Source organism: Neovison vison, chromosome 12, assembly GCF_020171115.1.
Source record: "Neovison vison isolate M4711 chromosome 12, ASM_NN_V1, whole genome shotgun sequence".
NCBI lineage: Eukaryota > Metazoa > Chordata > Mammalia > Carnivora > Mustelidae > Neogale > Neogale vison.
In genome coordinates, this window is record NC_058102.1 from 107,048,444 (window position 1) to 107,062,449 (window position 14,006).

At 38.5% G+C, this 14,006-nt stretch overlaps 1 protein-coding gene across 11 annotated transcripts in view; it reads left to right on the forward strand.

The window, feature by feature from the left end:
• The window catches only part of ERC1 (ELKS/RAB6-interacting/CAST family member 1), a 561,256-nt gene that overhangs the window by 511,283 nt on the left and 35,967 nt on the right, over positions 1–14,006 (forward strand). For 6 of the 11 annotated variants that reach the window (XM_044228946.1, XM_044228950.1, XM_044228948.1 and 3 more), the window contains one exon: positions 3,762–3,950. In XM_044228946.1, the coding sequence (XP_044084881.1) occupies positions 3,762–3,950 (189 nt within the window). Of the gene's footprint in view, positions 1–3,761; positions 3,951–14,006 lie in introns of those variants that run through there. The other 5 variants (XM_044228955.1, XM_044228951.1, XM_044228954.1 and 2 more) reach the window with 1 other exon arrangement.

The window sequence follows — 14,006 nt, forward strand, 5'->3', positions numbered from 1 at the left end:
AATGGTCTGAGAAAGTATGTTCAGATACCATAGATAAATGGGTTGCAGAAATGGAATACTGTGGAATTTTCAGCTAAAATCTACATTGAATAATACAGGAGCAACTCATCTGTCTTCCAAAAGACCTTTACCCATCTAATCTCACTTAAGTGGAAAGGAGGTTAAAATAAACACCTCAGAAGATCACTGTCCTCTGTCACCGTATGTCATCAAACACTGGCCTGTGAAGTCAGTTTGAGAACCTAGTACATAAGCAAATAAATCCTTACACGACACAACAAAGCTATCAGTACTTCAACCAAAAATCTCTCATCCCTTTTTACAATTTAAGTACTTTTCCTTAACTATTTGATAAATATAGGATTGGGGAAACATTGCCATTTGTCATTATATTTGATACAAACAGAAGTTGCCATACAAGTTCATTTTTTAACTTCTTTTGCCAGAAAAGGTATATAACGATTGTTCTGCATAGCAATAGAACTCATGTAGCCAGACCACATCTCTCATAGTTTTTGGTAGGACTTCTGCCAGTGGGCTGACGTTGTATGTGGACAGAGACATAACTTAGGGATCCTATAAGGCATCCTCATTCTACTTGGCAAATGTCCCCGTTCCCTCTTGAGATTATGCAGTGGCAGTTCTACCTTGTGGGAAATGCAATTTCTTTTCTAAGTGGCCTGCCCAAGTCGGATAGAGAGGAAAAGAAAGAGATAAGGGCATTTCCCACATGATTGACATGGTTAAATATGTCCCAAAGAGGCCAAAGTGATTTTTTTTTAGTGGGTAGATTTGGGAACTGTGCTATTTGGGCTGTTTCCTATTATTTCACATAGTAAACTCCATGGGTTTTGTTTTGTTTTTTTTAAAGCAATACCCTTTGACATGGAAAGAAAGGACAGACATCTGGGCTATTACATGGAATGAATCTTTGTCCTGGAAAAAATGTCGAATTCCATCATTTTTTTAACTTTTCAATTTGGACTTTGAAAAATTCTGGAATGCAAAAGACTCTTACATTTTTAAAATCAGTTAGCACTTCAGCATGAAATGCATTTAAATTAACTTGAAATTTATCTTTGATTAAGAACAAAGACCTAAAACATAAATTTTTTCATCTGAAGTCATATAGTGGTGAGGTGGTATCTTTCTAGATTCCATTTACCCATAAGAAATTTGACTTCTCCATTACTGCCATTTATCACATTGTCCCCTTCCTCTGTAGTCATACTTGTCATACTTTTTTATGCCAGTTTGCCTATTCAAACAAACATTAATTACCTAAGATACCAGCTTTTTCAGCCTTGCAGTCCAGATGTGATAACAACGATAGATACACACAGAGAGAATGGGAATAAGTGGAAATCCCAAAAGTGAACCCCCTCCCCAATTTGTTTTCAGTGTGTCGGTGAAAGAAGACAAGGCCAATCTAAAAAAAAGAAAAAAGAAATAGGGGCTGCATTGCTTGGAGGCCTCATGGATGTGGTATGTGGTAACAGAACCATGACTAGGGAGTTTAGTTACTAAGGTGCAAAGTGTGCGTTCATTTAAAGGAATACTGCTTTTAAAGATTATGGTTTAGAATTCTTTATAAAATTTTCTGCAGTGGGTATGCATTTATGATCAGAAATAAAATACAAGTCTTTTTGAGAGATAGGTGAGGTTTGTGGAAAATTACCCAACTTCACCACTCTCCAAATCCTTGGCTTTCTTGAAACAATTCCTTCTTGGGCTACTAGGTGGTTCAGTTGGTTAAGCATCTGCCTTTGGCTTGGGTCATGATCCCAGGGTCCTGGGATGGAGTCCTGCATCAGGCTCCGTGTGTGCCTCTCACTCTGCCTCTCTCCCTCTCCGCCTCTCTCTTTCTCTCTCTCATGAGTAAATAAAATCTTAAAGAAGAAAAAGAAAGAAACAATCCCTTCTGTGACTGGCAGTGTTGATATGTCTATCATAGGTAGGAAATGCTAATGAAGAACTGGTACCATGAGCCTGCTGCTAGGGCTCTCGTACAGAGCCCAAGAACCTTCCACATCAGCCCCTAAATGTTAAACCTTATCCTTGAAGAATTGTGTAAGTGAGTTTAAAGAATAAAATAATGCTGAGTTGATCTACTTTCTCTGGTTTGTATAGCCAGGCCTCAATTTCTATAATGTGTAATACTAGATAGGCCTAAACTCTGAACTCTCATCTTTTCGTAAGCTAAAGATTATTTTAGCCATTCAGCTCTCTTAATTACTTCATGGAAATAACATAAAAAAACAGGAAATGTGATTTATTTATGAAGCAATCATTGAAAACCATGTTTTCTAGGAATACATGATATTTGAGTAGTACTCATAATATTGAATAGATAAACAGTATATCAAGCAAATATAAAGTGTGATACTATTAAAAGCTGAATTATAAAAGTTTAAAAAAAGACTTGGAGGAAATCAATGTTGTAAATAGTAGTCTTGTTGGAACACTTACAGCCTATTTTATTATTTTTTACACTTTTTCCCCATATTTTTCAGAGTCAAATATGTATTGATTTCATAATAAAAAATTTAAAACTTTGTTCATTTAAATACTCTGAAAGAGAAACAAAGGAAAGCAGCAGGAGCCAGCCTCTTTAGGAGGCCAGGGAGAAATCAGTGTCACTTTTGAGAGTAATACCAGTCCTCGTTTCTGTAAATGAAGATTACTGAGCTCCTTATTCATTAGGTGGGTCAGAGGTGTCCTGTGCATGGAAAATGTCAGCCTAGTGAAATGCAACAGGTGCATTGTAAGCCCTGGGAACATTTTGAGAATTGCCAACATTTTGGTGGGGCTTCGCAGCTCTCACAGTTGCTGTGTGTCAAGCAGGTGCTGCTCTAACACTTTAGCATTCTGAGATGTGAGATCCGGCCCAGCTCTTCCCAAGCACACCACCCTTTGACCAACTACCAAGTACCTAATCAGAATGTTGTCATAAGGGCCGTCAGATGAATTTCTGGGCAGAAGCCATCTGTCATTTAATGTGTTTCCAAAGGGAGCAAAGAGATAGTTAATCATCCAGGGTGAAGGAAATACTAAAAAATAAAAAATAATAACATAGGACTGTTTTTCAAGAAAAACATCAAACCAGTCTTACAACTGAGAGAATTTCAAAGTCCTTGGCTGTGAGTCAGGTGTTTGGTGTTATATAAGGATTTATCAATCACTGTTTAGAAGGAATATCTGATAGTTCTGTGAAATGAATGAAGGGAGCTTAAGCCAGGTTGAGGCAGATTTAGTAATGAGTTCACTCATCACATCTCATGGCCAAGAAAAACATGCGCCTTCTCCAGAGACAAAATTTTTCTTCCATTCCAGGAAGAGAAGGAACATATGAAGTTTATGTTGTCCAGGCTTTCAGTGAGCAAATTTCACTAGCAGTTTTTTGTAACCACTCATAAATAAATGGGAAGAGAAATCATGAGGTAACTGGAGTCTTTCTGTATCAGGAATGTCATCTTTGTAAAAACAAGTTGGTCCTGTGTTTAATCCCCTGCCTAAATATGGAACTCTCAGTTTCTGTTGATAGACTAAGTCGACATTCCCTACCTGTCTCCAGAAATGGTTGGGTGTGACAGTGTAAATGTGCAAGTGTGTGGAACAGTATCTTTTATAATCCTGAAGATTTCAGTGGTGCTTAGAGGAGCTTTAGTCTTTGGTCAGCTTTCTTTGACTTGGGAGGCACGAAGATATTTGAACTTCTTGTTTCAGAATGACCTTGACTTTCCTCATGTTTTTCGCTTCAGATCATCCAGCCCCTCTTAGAACTTGACCAAAATAGAAGCAAATTAAAGTTGTATATTGGACACCTGACAGCCCTCTGCCATGACCGAGACCCCCTGATCCTTCGTGGACTCACTCCACCAGCTTCCTATAATTTGGACGATGACCAGGCAGCTTGGGAGAATGAGCTGCAGAAGATGACCCAGGAACAGGTAAGCCCTCACTTGAACTTTGACAAGACCTTGTTAAAATTCAGCTGCTAGTGGCACCTGGGTGGCTCAGTTGTTAGGCGTCTGCCTTCAGCTCGGGTCCTGGTCCCGGGGTCCTGGGATTGAGCCCCACATTGGGCTCCCTGCTCAGGGAGGAGCCTGCTTCTCCCTCTCCCTCTGCCTACTGCTCCCCCTACTTAGCTCATTCTCTCTGTGTCAAATAAACAAATAAAATCTTTTAAAAAAAAAAATTCAGCTGCTACTTAGGTTGGTGCAATTAGAGCCCCTTGAGAAGTTCAGTGTTCAGATTCAAGATTCTTAGCAATGGGCAGTTCTTCAACAGATATAAGAATTACCATTTGCAAGAAGTACCCCTTTATTTTTCCCTCAGTGTGACTTACTCAAGTATCAGAAAGGGCTGATTAGAAAGGAGAGGGTTGGAGTGCCTGGGTGGCTTAGTTGGTTAAGGTCCAACTCTTGGTTTCTGCTCAGGTTGTGATCTCAGGGTCTTGAGATGGAGCCCCAAGTTGGGCTCCACGCTCAGCACAGAATCTGCTTGAGATTCTCTCTCTCTCCCTCTGTCCCTCCCCCTTCTGTGCTCATTGTCTCTCTCTCTCTCTCTCTCTCTCTAAAATAAATAAATCTTTGAGGGGGGAAAAAAAAGGAGAGGGTTAAAGATAGTCTGTTAATATGCTATACTTTATTTCATAAAAGTGATGACCACTAATAATTATGGCCACTGAAGGAAAATCCGAGCTAAGGATACTTTGATAAAGGATTTTTTTCAAGATTTTTTTATTATTCATTTGAGAGAAAGAGAGGTAGACCACAAGACCCTTGGGGAGGGTCAGAGGGACACAGAGAAGCAGGCTCCCCACTGAGCGGGGAGCCAGACCTGGGGTGGGGGGATCAATCCCAGGACTCAGGGATCATGAGCTGAGCTGAAGGCAGATGCTTAACTCACTGAGCCACCCAGGTGCCCGCAGATAAAGGAGTCTTGACAAGTCAGTAGCAAGTATTTTCAGTTGTCTATAAGGAACAGTGGGTCACAACAGACTAAGTTTTTAAGTGAAAGAACCATTAGATGAATTAATTTAGGTGCTCTGCATGCTACATTTTCTACATACTATTGCCTGTAAAAATCCAGTGATTCTCTTTTGTTCATACTGTGATTTTTGTTGTTGTTGTTCGAAAAAGAAAGGCTAGTCTGGAGATAAAAACTGAGGATAAAAGAAATAGATAGGGGCGTCTGGTGGCTCAGTCAGTTGAGCGACCAACTCTTGATTTCAGCTCAGGTCTTGATCCTGAGATCTGGGATCGAGCCCCAAGTTGGGTCCCTGCTCAGTGGGGAGTCTGCTTCTCTCTCTCCCATTGCCCCTTTTCCCCCGATTCATGCTTGCAAGTATGCTCTCTCTCTCTCAAGTAAATAAAATCTTGAGAAAAAAGGGATAAAAATTGATGAGAATAGCAATAAAGAGCAGACATGGAGAGTGAAGGAAAGAAAACTAAATAAACACAGAAAAAGAGAAATAGAACAGTTTTAAAACATTAGCCCTGAGCTCCTTTAGTTGCTCTTCACAGAGGGGTTGATGATATCCCTAACTAGGCTACGATCATACCAACTGAGAGACTTAATTGCACTCATGTTGTAAATTTACTAAAATTCTCCAGAATTTTGAAGGTATATGCTATTTTCCAGCTAAATCCTTGCGATTTGTTAAACAGTCTTTGTTTACTCATGATGTGTGAAGAAAAATTATGTTAAATACAGACACTTCCATGGTATAATATTAAAGTCAACCCACAGATCAAGAAATACAGATTAAAGGCTTTGAGCTCTACTTCTCCATGATATGGATATTGCGTCATAGTAGACATATTTAATAGCCTATAGTTATCTGCTTTACACTATTAGATGAGTAAAGGTAAGACCTACCTCTCAAATTTAGCATGTTGCCATAGAAATTTTGAATTCCCTCTTGAAAGAAGGAAGAATGTAAAGGACAGAATAAAGTTGGACTCCCAATAGCTAAAGGATATTAATAGCCATGTAGTAAAAACATAATTGAAAGCCCACTGGAAGCAGAATGCATGCCGAGTTAATTTTAAAAACTTTCACTTCCAAATTTTACAGAAGAACAGTGCTTCCTGTGACGCCTGAGTACTCAGTCAGTTAAGCATTTGCTTTCAACTCAGGTCAAGATCCGTTCCTCTCCCAGGGTCCTTGGATTGAGTCACCTCAGGGCTCCCAGCTCAGCAGGGAGCCTCCTTCTCCCTCCCTCTGCTGGTCCCCCTGCTTGTGCGGTCTCGCTCGTGCGTGCTCTCTCTCTCTCTCTCTCTATTAAATAAATAAATAAAATCTTAAAAAAAAAAAACAGTGCTTCTTAAAGCACTGACATAGTGATGTATCAAAATTGAACTGACATTAAATTATGTCTTTGTATAACAGCTTGTCTTTGAAATGAAAAAAGTATTTTTGCTTTGTTCTGTTTTTCAAATATGCTTCAATGGACTTAACTTAGTTTTTCTAAGGGAAAAAATAGCTCCAGGGTGAGACCAAAATAGGAAATTTCAAACTAAGAATTTTCCGGAAAGTTTTAAATCAGTGAAACCAAGAATTCATTAATAGGCTTGCCATTATACATTATGTTACAATCAAGCTACTGTAATCATCAAAAGAGTTTTGCTCATATACATGAATTGTGTTAATATGTTTCATCTTGACTGAGAACGTTCTTCAGTCACTGAAGTTATTGCCTGAGGTGTTTGAAGTTGTCTCTTTAGCAGGCTTCCCTGGGAACCCTGAAAAAGAGAGGACTTAAGTTATCTGTAAAGAAATACAGCAACTAACACCACCTTCTATAAGCTTCTCCTTGGGTGCTAAACATTGGTGGAGAAACCAGCCAATTTTCTTCCACCTCACCACAGCTAAGAATTGAAGGGAACAGTGCAGGCTCTTGAGAAAGATGACCCCCTAGCACTGCAAAATGATTGGTCTGTGAAAATATTATGATCGAGGTTTACTATACTTTTTGAAGCCCAGGAAACATAAGACGTGAATCATTGCCAAATACACACATTGGTTTATTTTGTGTAGAGGGGTGTGGTGTGTTTACATTTTTGTTTTGGGGAATGTAGAGGCCTCTGCAGCTGACATTTGTGTTATCCAACTATGTGTGCCCAGTGCCTTTCACTGCCACTGTGTCTCCCCCCAACCCAATAACACCCTCATGAGGACAGGAAAGAGCCTTGTCTATCCCCAGAATAATGCATAGCAAGTAGTATCTGCTCAATAAGTATTTGTTGAATGAATAAGAGAAGAAGACAGATTGGATAAACTCCTTACTCCTTATTATATCCTACAAGGCTTTCTTTATTGGCCTGTTTATTAAATGCACTTCTCTTCTCATCCTAGCCTTGAAGCATACCCAACCACTTAATTTTAAACTACTAAAAGTTTTTATACTTTTGCCCTTTTGCTCCTATTGATCCTTCTGCCTAATATGCCCTTCCCTACCTTGTCTCCCAGACAATACCTAAATAGGAATCTATTTAGTTTTTAAGTTAAGCTCAGACATCATTTCTTCAATGTATGTATTCCTGAAACCCTAGGCAGAATGTGCTGCTCCCTCCTTGGTGTTTCTGTAGTACCTACGACAACTTGTTGTACTTGTTTTCATATCCGTCTTCCCATTCTAGCCTTTCTATCTGTTAAAGACATGAACTATATAATTTTCATCTTAAAATTAGCACCATATCAACAAGTACCACTTGTGCAGTAACTTAAATGAGTGAATTCTAGTGAGTTCTGCATATTTATCAGTTAGTGTTTTCTATTTGAGATTCTTATTTCTCCAACCAGGAAAGTCTTCACTGCTGGAACCATGCCTTATATTTCTAAAGTGCCTAGCACAGTATTTGTTTCGTGTATATACTTAGTATATACATATATACACAATATATGTTCATACATACTTAGTGTATACTTATACACACAGTGTAAGTTTTGTATATACTTAGTGTGTACTTATATACACAGTGTATGTTTAGTATATACTTAGCTGATTATTTATCTATTGGGCAACCCAAGACAGTTTCCTCCAGGCCTTTCAGTAGCTTTGGATAAGCTTACTATTGATGTCAGGAGACATTCAGACTCATCCTGAGTCATAACCCTGTAATCTGCAACAGCCCAGCCTATAGAAACGTAACCTTATATCTGAAGATTTACCAGAAATTGTTTTGTTTCCTTTGCCTTTTTAGAACATGGCTACCATACCAACTTAACTTACAGATTTGCTTATTTTTCTTACTTACTGGTTTTTGTTTTACATATCCTAAGGCTCTGTTATTAAGTGAATACACATTAATGATTATGTCATCTTGATGAATTAATTATTTTATTATTATGTGACAGTAACAATCATTCCAGCTTTCTTTAGGTTAATATGTGCATGGTATATCTTTCTCCATATATTTGCTTTTAAGCTGTCTGGGTCTTTATTATATAAAAAGAGTTTCTTGAAGATAGCATATATTCCACCAGCACCGGGTACAGGTCTAGGGGGCAAGGCTATCTCTTCCTCCTTGGTTCCAGAGGGCAGGGCTACCTCCTAAGTTCAGTAGACCAGGCTATCACCCAGCGGACCTGGAGGACAGAACATCCAGCCAAAGAGGATTATTCTTGAGCCTTAAAACCTAATGGAGTTTACCCTATGAAGTTTTGAACTTGGCTTGGGATCCATGACCCTTTCTGAAATAGGAATGTCTAACCTATGCCTGTCCTACCATTGTATTTTAGAAGCAGATAATTTGTCTGATTTCAACAGATTCACATGTAGAGAGGAATTTGTGCCTCAGAGTGAATGATGCCTTGAGTCTCCTCTACCTTTGATTTAGATGAGATTCCAGATTTAGAATTGAGGCTGAAATGAGTTAAGACTTTTGGACTGTTGGGATGTGTTATGCATGTGAGAAGCACATGAATTTGGGGGGGTATGAACATGAGGTATTATGAGCTGAATTACATTCCCCAAAAATTGTATACCAAAACCCTAACTCCCAGAATGTGATTGTATTTGGAGATAGAGCATTCAATGAGGTAATTAAGTTAAAATGAAGCTGATGAGGTGGGCCTCATTCCATTGTGACTGGTGTCCATATAAGAAGAGGAGATTAGAACCTAAAGAGAGATGCTAGGAATATGTAATCACAAAGAAAAAAACATGTAAAGACACAGAAAGAAGGCAGTCATCTGCAAGCCAAGGAGAGAGCCTCAGAAGAAACCACCCTGCCAACACCTTGATCATGAACTTCTAACTTCCAGAACTATGAAAAAATACATTTTTTTTCTGAGTGTTGAGCTACCCAGTCTGTGGTACTTTGTCTAGCAGTTTTGCTAAATATGCCTTCTTTTTGAAAGATACTTTCTCTGGGTACAGAATTCTAGGTTGTCTGTTTTGTTTTTTAATACTTTAAAGATGCTGTTACATTTTCATCTGGCTTCCATAGTTTCAGACGAAAAGTCTTCTATATTCATATATTTTTTTTCTTGGTCATGTTTCTTTTTTACCTGATTGCTTTCAAGATTTTCTTTTTATCTTTTGTTTTCAGTCATTTGAAAATAATGTGGCTACTTGGATTTTTCTTTATATTTCCTGTTTGAACTAAAACCCTCTTTTGGATCTCTAAGTATCTTGAGTCTGTGTTTTGTTGTCTTTCATTAATTTTAGAAAATTCTTGGCCATTATTTCTTCAAATATGTTTTTGTCCTTTCCGTCGTCTTCTATAACTATAGTTGCATATTTGTTAGATCATCTAATCTTCTCCCACATCTTTTGGATGTCTCTTTCGTTTTATTTTGTCTTTCATATTATATTTAGAGATTCCTACTATCCTTTTGGATAGTTTCCATTGATCTGTCTTCAAGTTCACTTGCGTTTTTTGTGTGTCTCTTAATTTTTTTATTAAGTGGCAAATATTATATATGAAAGAACAGTTGAAACTGAGGTCAGTAATATTTTTATCTGGAAATAGGCATTCCTGTCTATGGCCATACCACCCTGAACGCGCCCGATCTCGTCTGGAAATAGGCATTCCTCTTTCATAAGACCTTTAGCATTGGAGACTATTCACATAAGGCAGTAATTGAGGGGCACCTGGGTGGCTCAGTGCGTTAAGCCTCTGCCTTTGGCTCAGGTCATGATCTCAGTGTTCTGGGATCAAGCCCCACATTGGGCTCTCTGCTCAGCAGGGAGCCTGCTTACCCCTCCTCCTCTGCCTGCCTCTCTGCCTACTTGTGATGTCTCTCTGTGTATGTCAAATAAATAAATAAATGTCTTTTTTTTTTTTTAAGTCAGTAATTGAGCTGGATTTGAGTTTTGTTTTTGCTGTTGTTACCTTCACTGCATCACAGACTCCACATTTCCTGGTGAGTTACCACCATCACATCTTTAACATAAATTCTAGAGTACTGATTTTTTTTATTTTCCTACTTTGTTCTCAGCTTTTAGCAGGTTCCTGATGCCTGTGTCACAGAGGGCTCTTGTTGTATGCCTTTGCCCTTCTCCAGGTGGCAAACTGCTTTTGTTTCTCAGTCCAATACTCATGGGGGTGGGGGCAGGGGAATTTCTTCATTTTTCTGCTCCAGACTTAGTCTTAGGCAGCCTCAGTTTCAGTGTTCCTGCCCCATCTCCAGTGACAGACAATTCTCCCTGCTCTTTAGTGCAAGGTCTAGACTGCGGAAAGATTTCTTGCCCTTCCCCAGTAGCAGCAGACTTCTGCTTTGAATCAGTTAAGACAGTGGGGGCAGAGTGGACTTTCTGTCTCTTCTCTGGTGATAGATTTCTTTGCCTAGTGTCAATGCAGAAGGTAGGCTGGATTTTTTACTACTATAGTGGCAGCCAGTCTTTGCCTAGGAACAGGGGTCATGGGGGTTCCTGCTCTGCTCCTCATAGCACACAGCTTTTCTTGTCAAAACAAGGTTAGGCTCTAGTACTTCTGCAGCACATGATTTTTGCTTATATCAGAAAAGAGTCCAGGGTCAAAGTGTACCTTGGGTGCCTGTCTTCTCATGGCAGCCATTACCACTTATGCTCAAACAGGGCCCAGAGTGTGGAAAGACTTCTAGTGCTTCTGCTCTACCCTCAAACCTTGCCAGGCCCCACATTCCTATATCATAGAGGGAGGACTGTCTCAGGATTCCTGCTCTGCCCCTTATCTTTCTAACAAATATACTGTGACATCCAGTAGAATTATTAGGACATATGAGGATTGATACCATTTTTATTTTTGGTGTTGCATAAAATTGACAGAACTGGCATTGACTTACCCTAATAAGTCCTTTTTTGAAAGGTAGAAGATTGTGTAGGCCCATAGCACTATTAAGGTTTTTTTTTTTCAACCTGTCAGACTTAATAGGTTGGTAGCTTAATGGTAATTATAGGATAGCTAGCTGGCAGAATGTGATGAATTCTTTCTAGGCTCTGCCTTGAAACAGTTCACACAGTGACTTTTTCTGAATTTTGTCAGTCTGCCCCCAAATTTTATATTCTCTGGAGCTGTCTTTAGTTAAAAGTTTTGGGCGCCTGGGTGGCTTAGTGGGTTAAGCCGCTGCCTTCGGCTCAGGTCATGATCTCAGAGTCCTGGGATCGAGTCCCACATCGGGCTCTCTGCTCAGCAGGGAGCCTGCTTCCCTCTCTCTCTCTCTGCCTGCCTCTCTGTCTACTTGTGATTTCTCTCTGTCAAATAAATAAATAAAATCTTTAAAGAAAAAAAATAAAAATAAAAAAAATAAAAAATAAAAAAGTTTTGATTGGACTGAACTTGATAGATAGGTACATGGATAACAGGCAAGCGTATATACAATAGTGCTACTGGTGTCAGCCTCATGGGAGATGATCAGTGGTAGATTTTAGTTCCTCATTATTTTCAGTTATTATTTTACTAAGACTCTGTCTCATGAGCCCCTATCAACCTTGGAATTTTCACTTGTCCTAAAATCTTGAACATGAAAAATTCTGACCCTACATCTCTAATCATATCTGGGCTTTCTTAATTTCAGGCTTCCTATCATACTGTGTCCATGTTGTTATCTATGAGAGCAATCTTAAATATACATATTTTAGGAATCACAAATTTTTTTTGCAGAAGATTGAGAAAACCTATAGTTGCCATTTTTTATGTTCTATGTTTTTGGTTGCAGTTTTTGTCCATATGTTCTTCTCTGTGTGTGGTTGTACCAAATTATTTTTAATGAAATTTCTTAAGCGTTCAGACAAAGTAGAGAGATTAATATAACATCAGCTTTATACTCAGAATTAGCAAATATTACTTTGTTATATCTATTTCAGGGGTTTTTTAATTCTAAATATAGTTAAAGTCTTTATGCCCCTTCTCAGTTGCATTTTTCCTTTTTCATCTATAGTGGCAATCACTATCCAAATCTGGTGTGCATTTTTTCAGTCTACATTTTTACCTTTTTAATAAAAAACACTTACTTGTTTCTATAAACAATCTGTAATATTGTTTAGTGTTATGCAAATTTCGAATGAATGATACCAAACTACTTAGGCTATAAATCTTACACCATTTTACATATAATTCTGGAGCCCTGAAGAAGCTTTCTTTGAAAAAATAGATTGAGGTAGTGTCAAAGTAGAATGCTATTATGGTACAAAGTGGCTAGTACTAAGAAGAAGTTTTGTTAAGTTCAGTTTTAGATTTTAACATCTTCTCTGTTTATTTTAGTCCCATATTTGATCACTGTCTGTTATCTTCCAGAATCACAGCTCATAATGGCAATTCCAGATCTGTGTTTCCCACACTACACTTCTACCCACTTCTCCTACATAAGGTGCCTTCATTTCTTTGCCAGACCCTCTTGCCACCTCTTGGACAGGAAATCTTATTAGTGTCTCCCTGAGTCCAGCATTGACACTAGCTAACATATGACAATTTAATCTACTCAAGGAGTTGGGCTATTGGTTCTTGGGGCAAGTATTACAGAACCATGGAAATTGGTGAATTTTCACCTAAAACTTGTCAGTGTATACACGCAATTAGAGGCTTTAAATTTTCAGACTTATTTTCATTGAGCTCAAGAATTTGGGTCTTGATGTATTTGGGATGGATAATGATGAGTTTAACACAAGTATTACGTATGTCTTTAAAAAGGTTATATCGAACATATGCTACATATCATCTCCTTGGTTTCAGAAAGATACAACAAGGTGGGACACTCCAGATATTTGCAGGTGCAGATATTAGAAAGACCACACCCCTATGTGTAAGCTGTCTCATAGCTGCAAGTGATTGTATCATTTACAAGTCTCCAATGGCTCTCCTATTCATATACTTCTGTGTTGTATAACATGATTTCCCTGCAACAATGAACAACTTTTCAACTTGTCACCAGCACAGTGGCTCATAGAAAGTGAATGTGGTGACCAGGGTGGAGCACAATATTATTCATGGGTCATAGTACCCTGATTTGAAGATATTGTATGTATTGTGATGTACACACACTGGCCAGAGTCAATATAGTCACCAAAGACTAAATAGATTCGTTTGGGAATACCTATAGTTAATTGTACCCACTTTTCAGTATTTTGGTTTGCAGGTGAATGGATACATGCATACATACTTTGTATTTTGAGGACTTCATATTTGAGTCCTATTCCTTTGGGCTTCTGTCTCTACACTGTACCAGGCATACATTGTTCAAATAATGAATTTAAGGCTATTTCATCTCCAGCTGTGATTTTGTCAAGGTCAGACAACCACGTAAACTTGGATCAGGTCACATTTGAGATCATTTGTGGCCAGAGAAAGCTTGTTTTTAAATATCTTGTATACATGAAAGAACCATTATTTTATCTTTGAGATAATTTTTTCTAGCTCACATTATTTTTACTTCTTACGATAAAATTAAGAAGTTATATTCACAATATTATATTCATTCAGCTTTGAGGTTAAAGGGAGCCATGTTCCAAAAGGATGGAATGAGTAATCAGAAATCCGTCTAGGGCGCCTGGGTGGCTCAGATGGTTAAGCATCTGT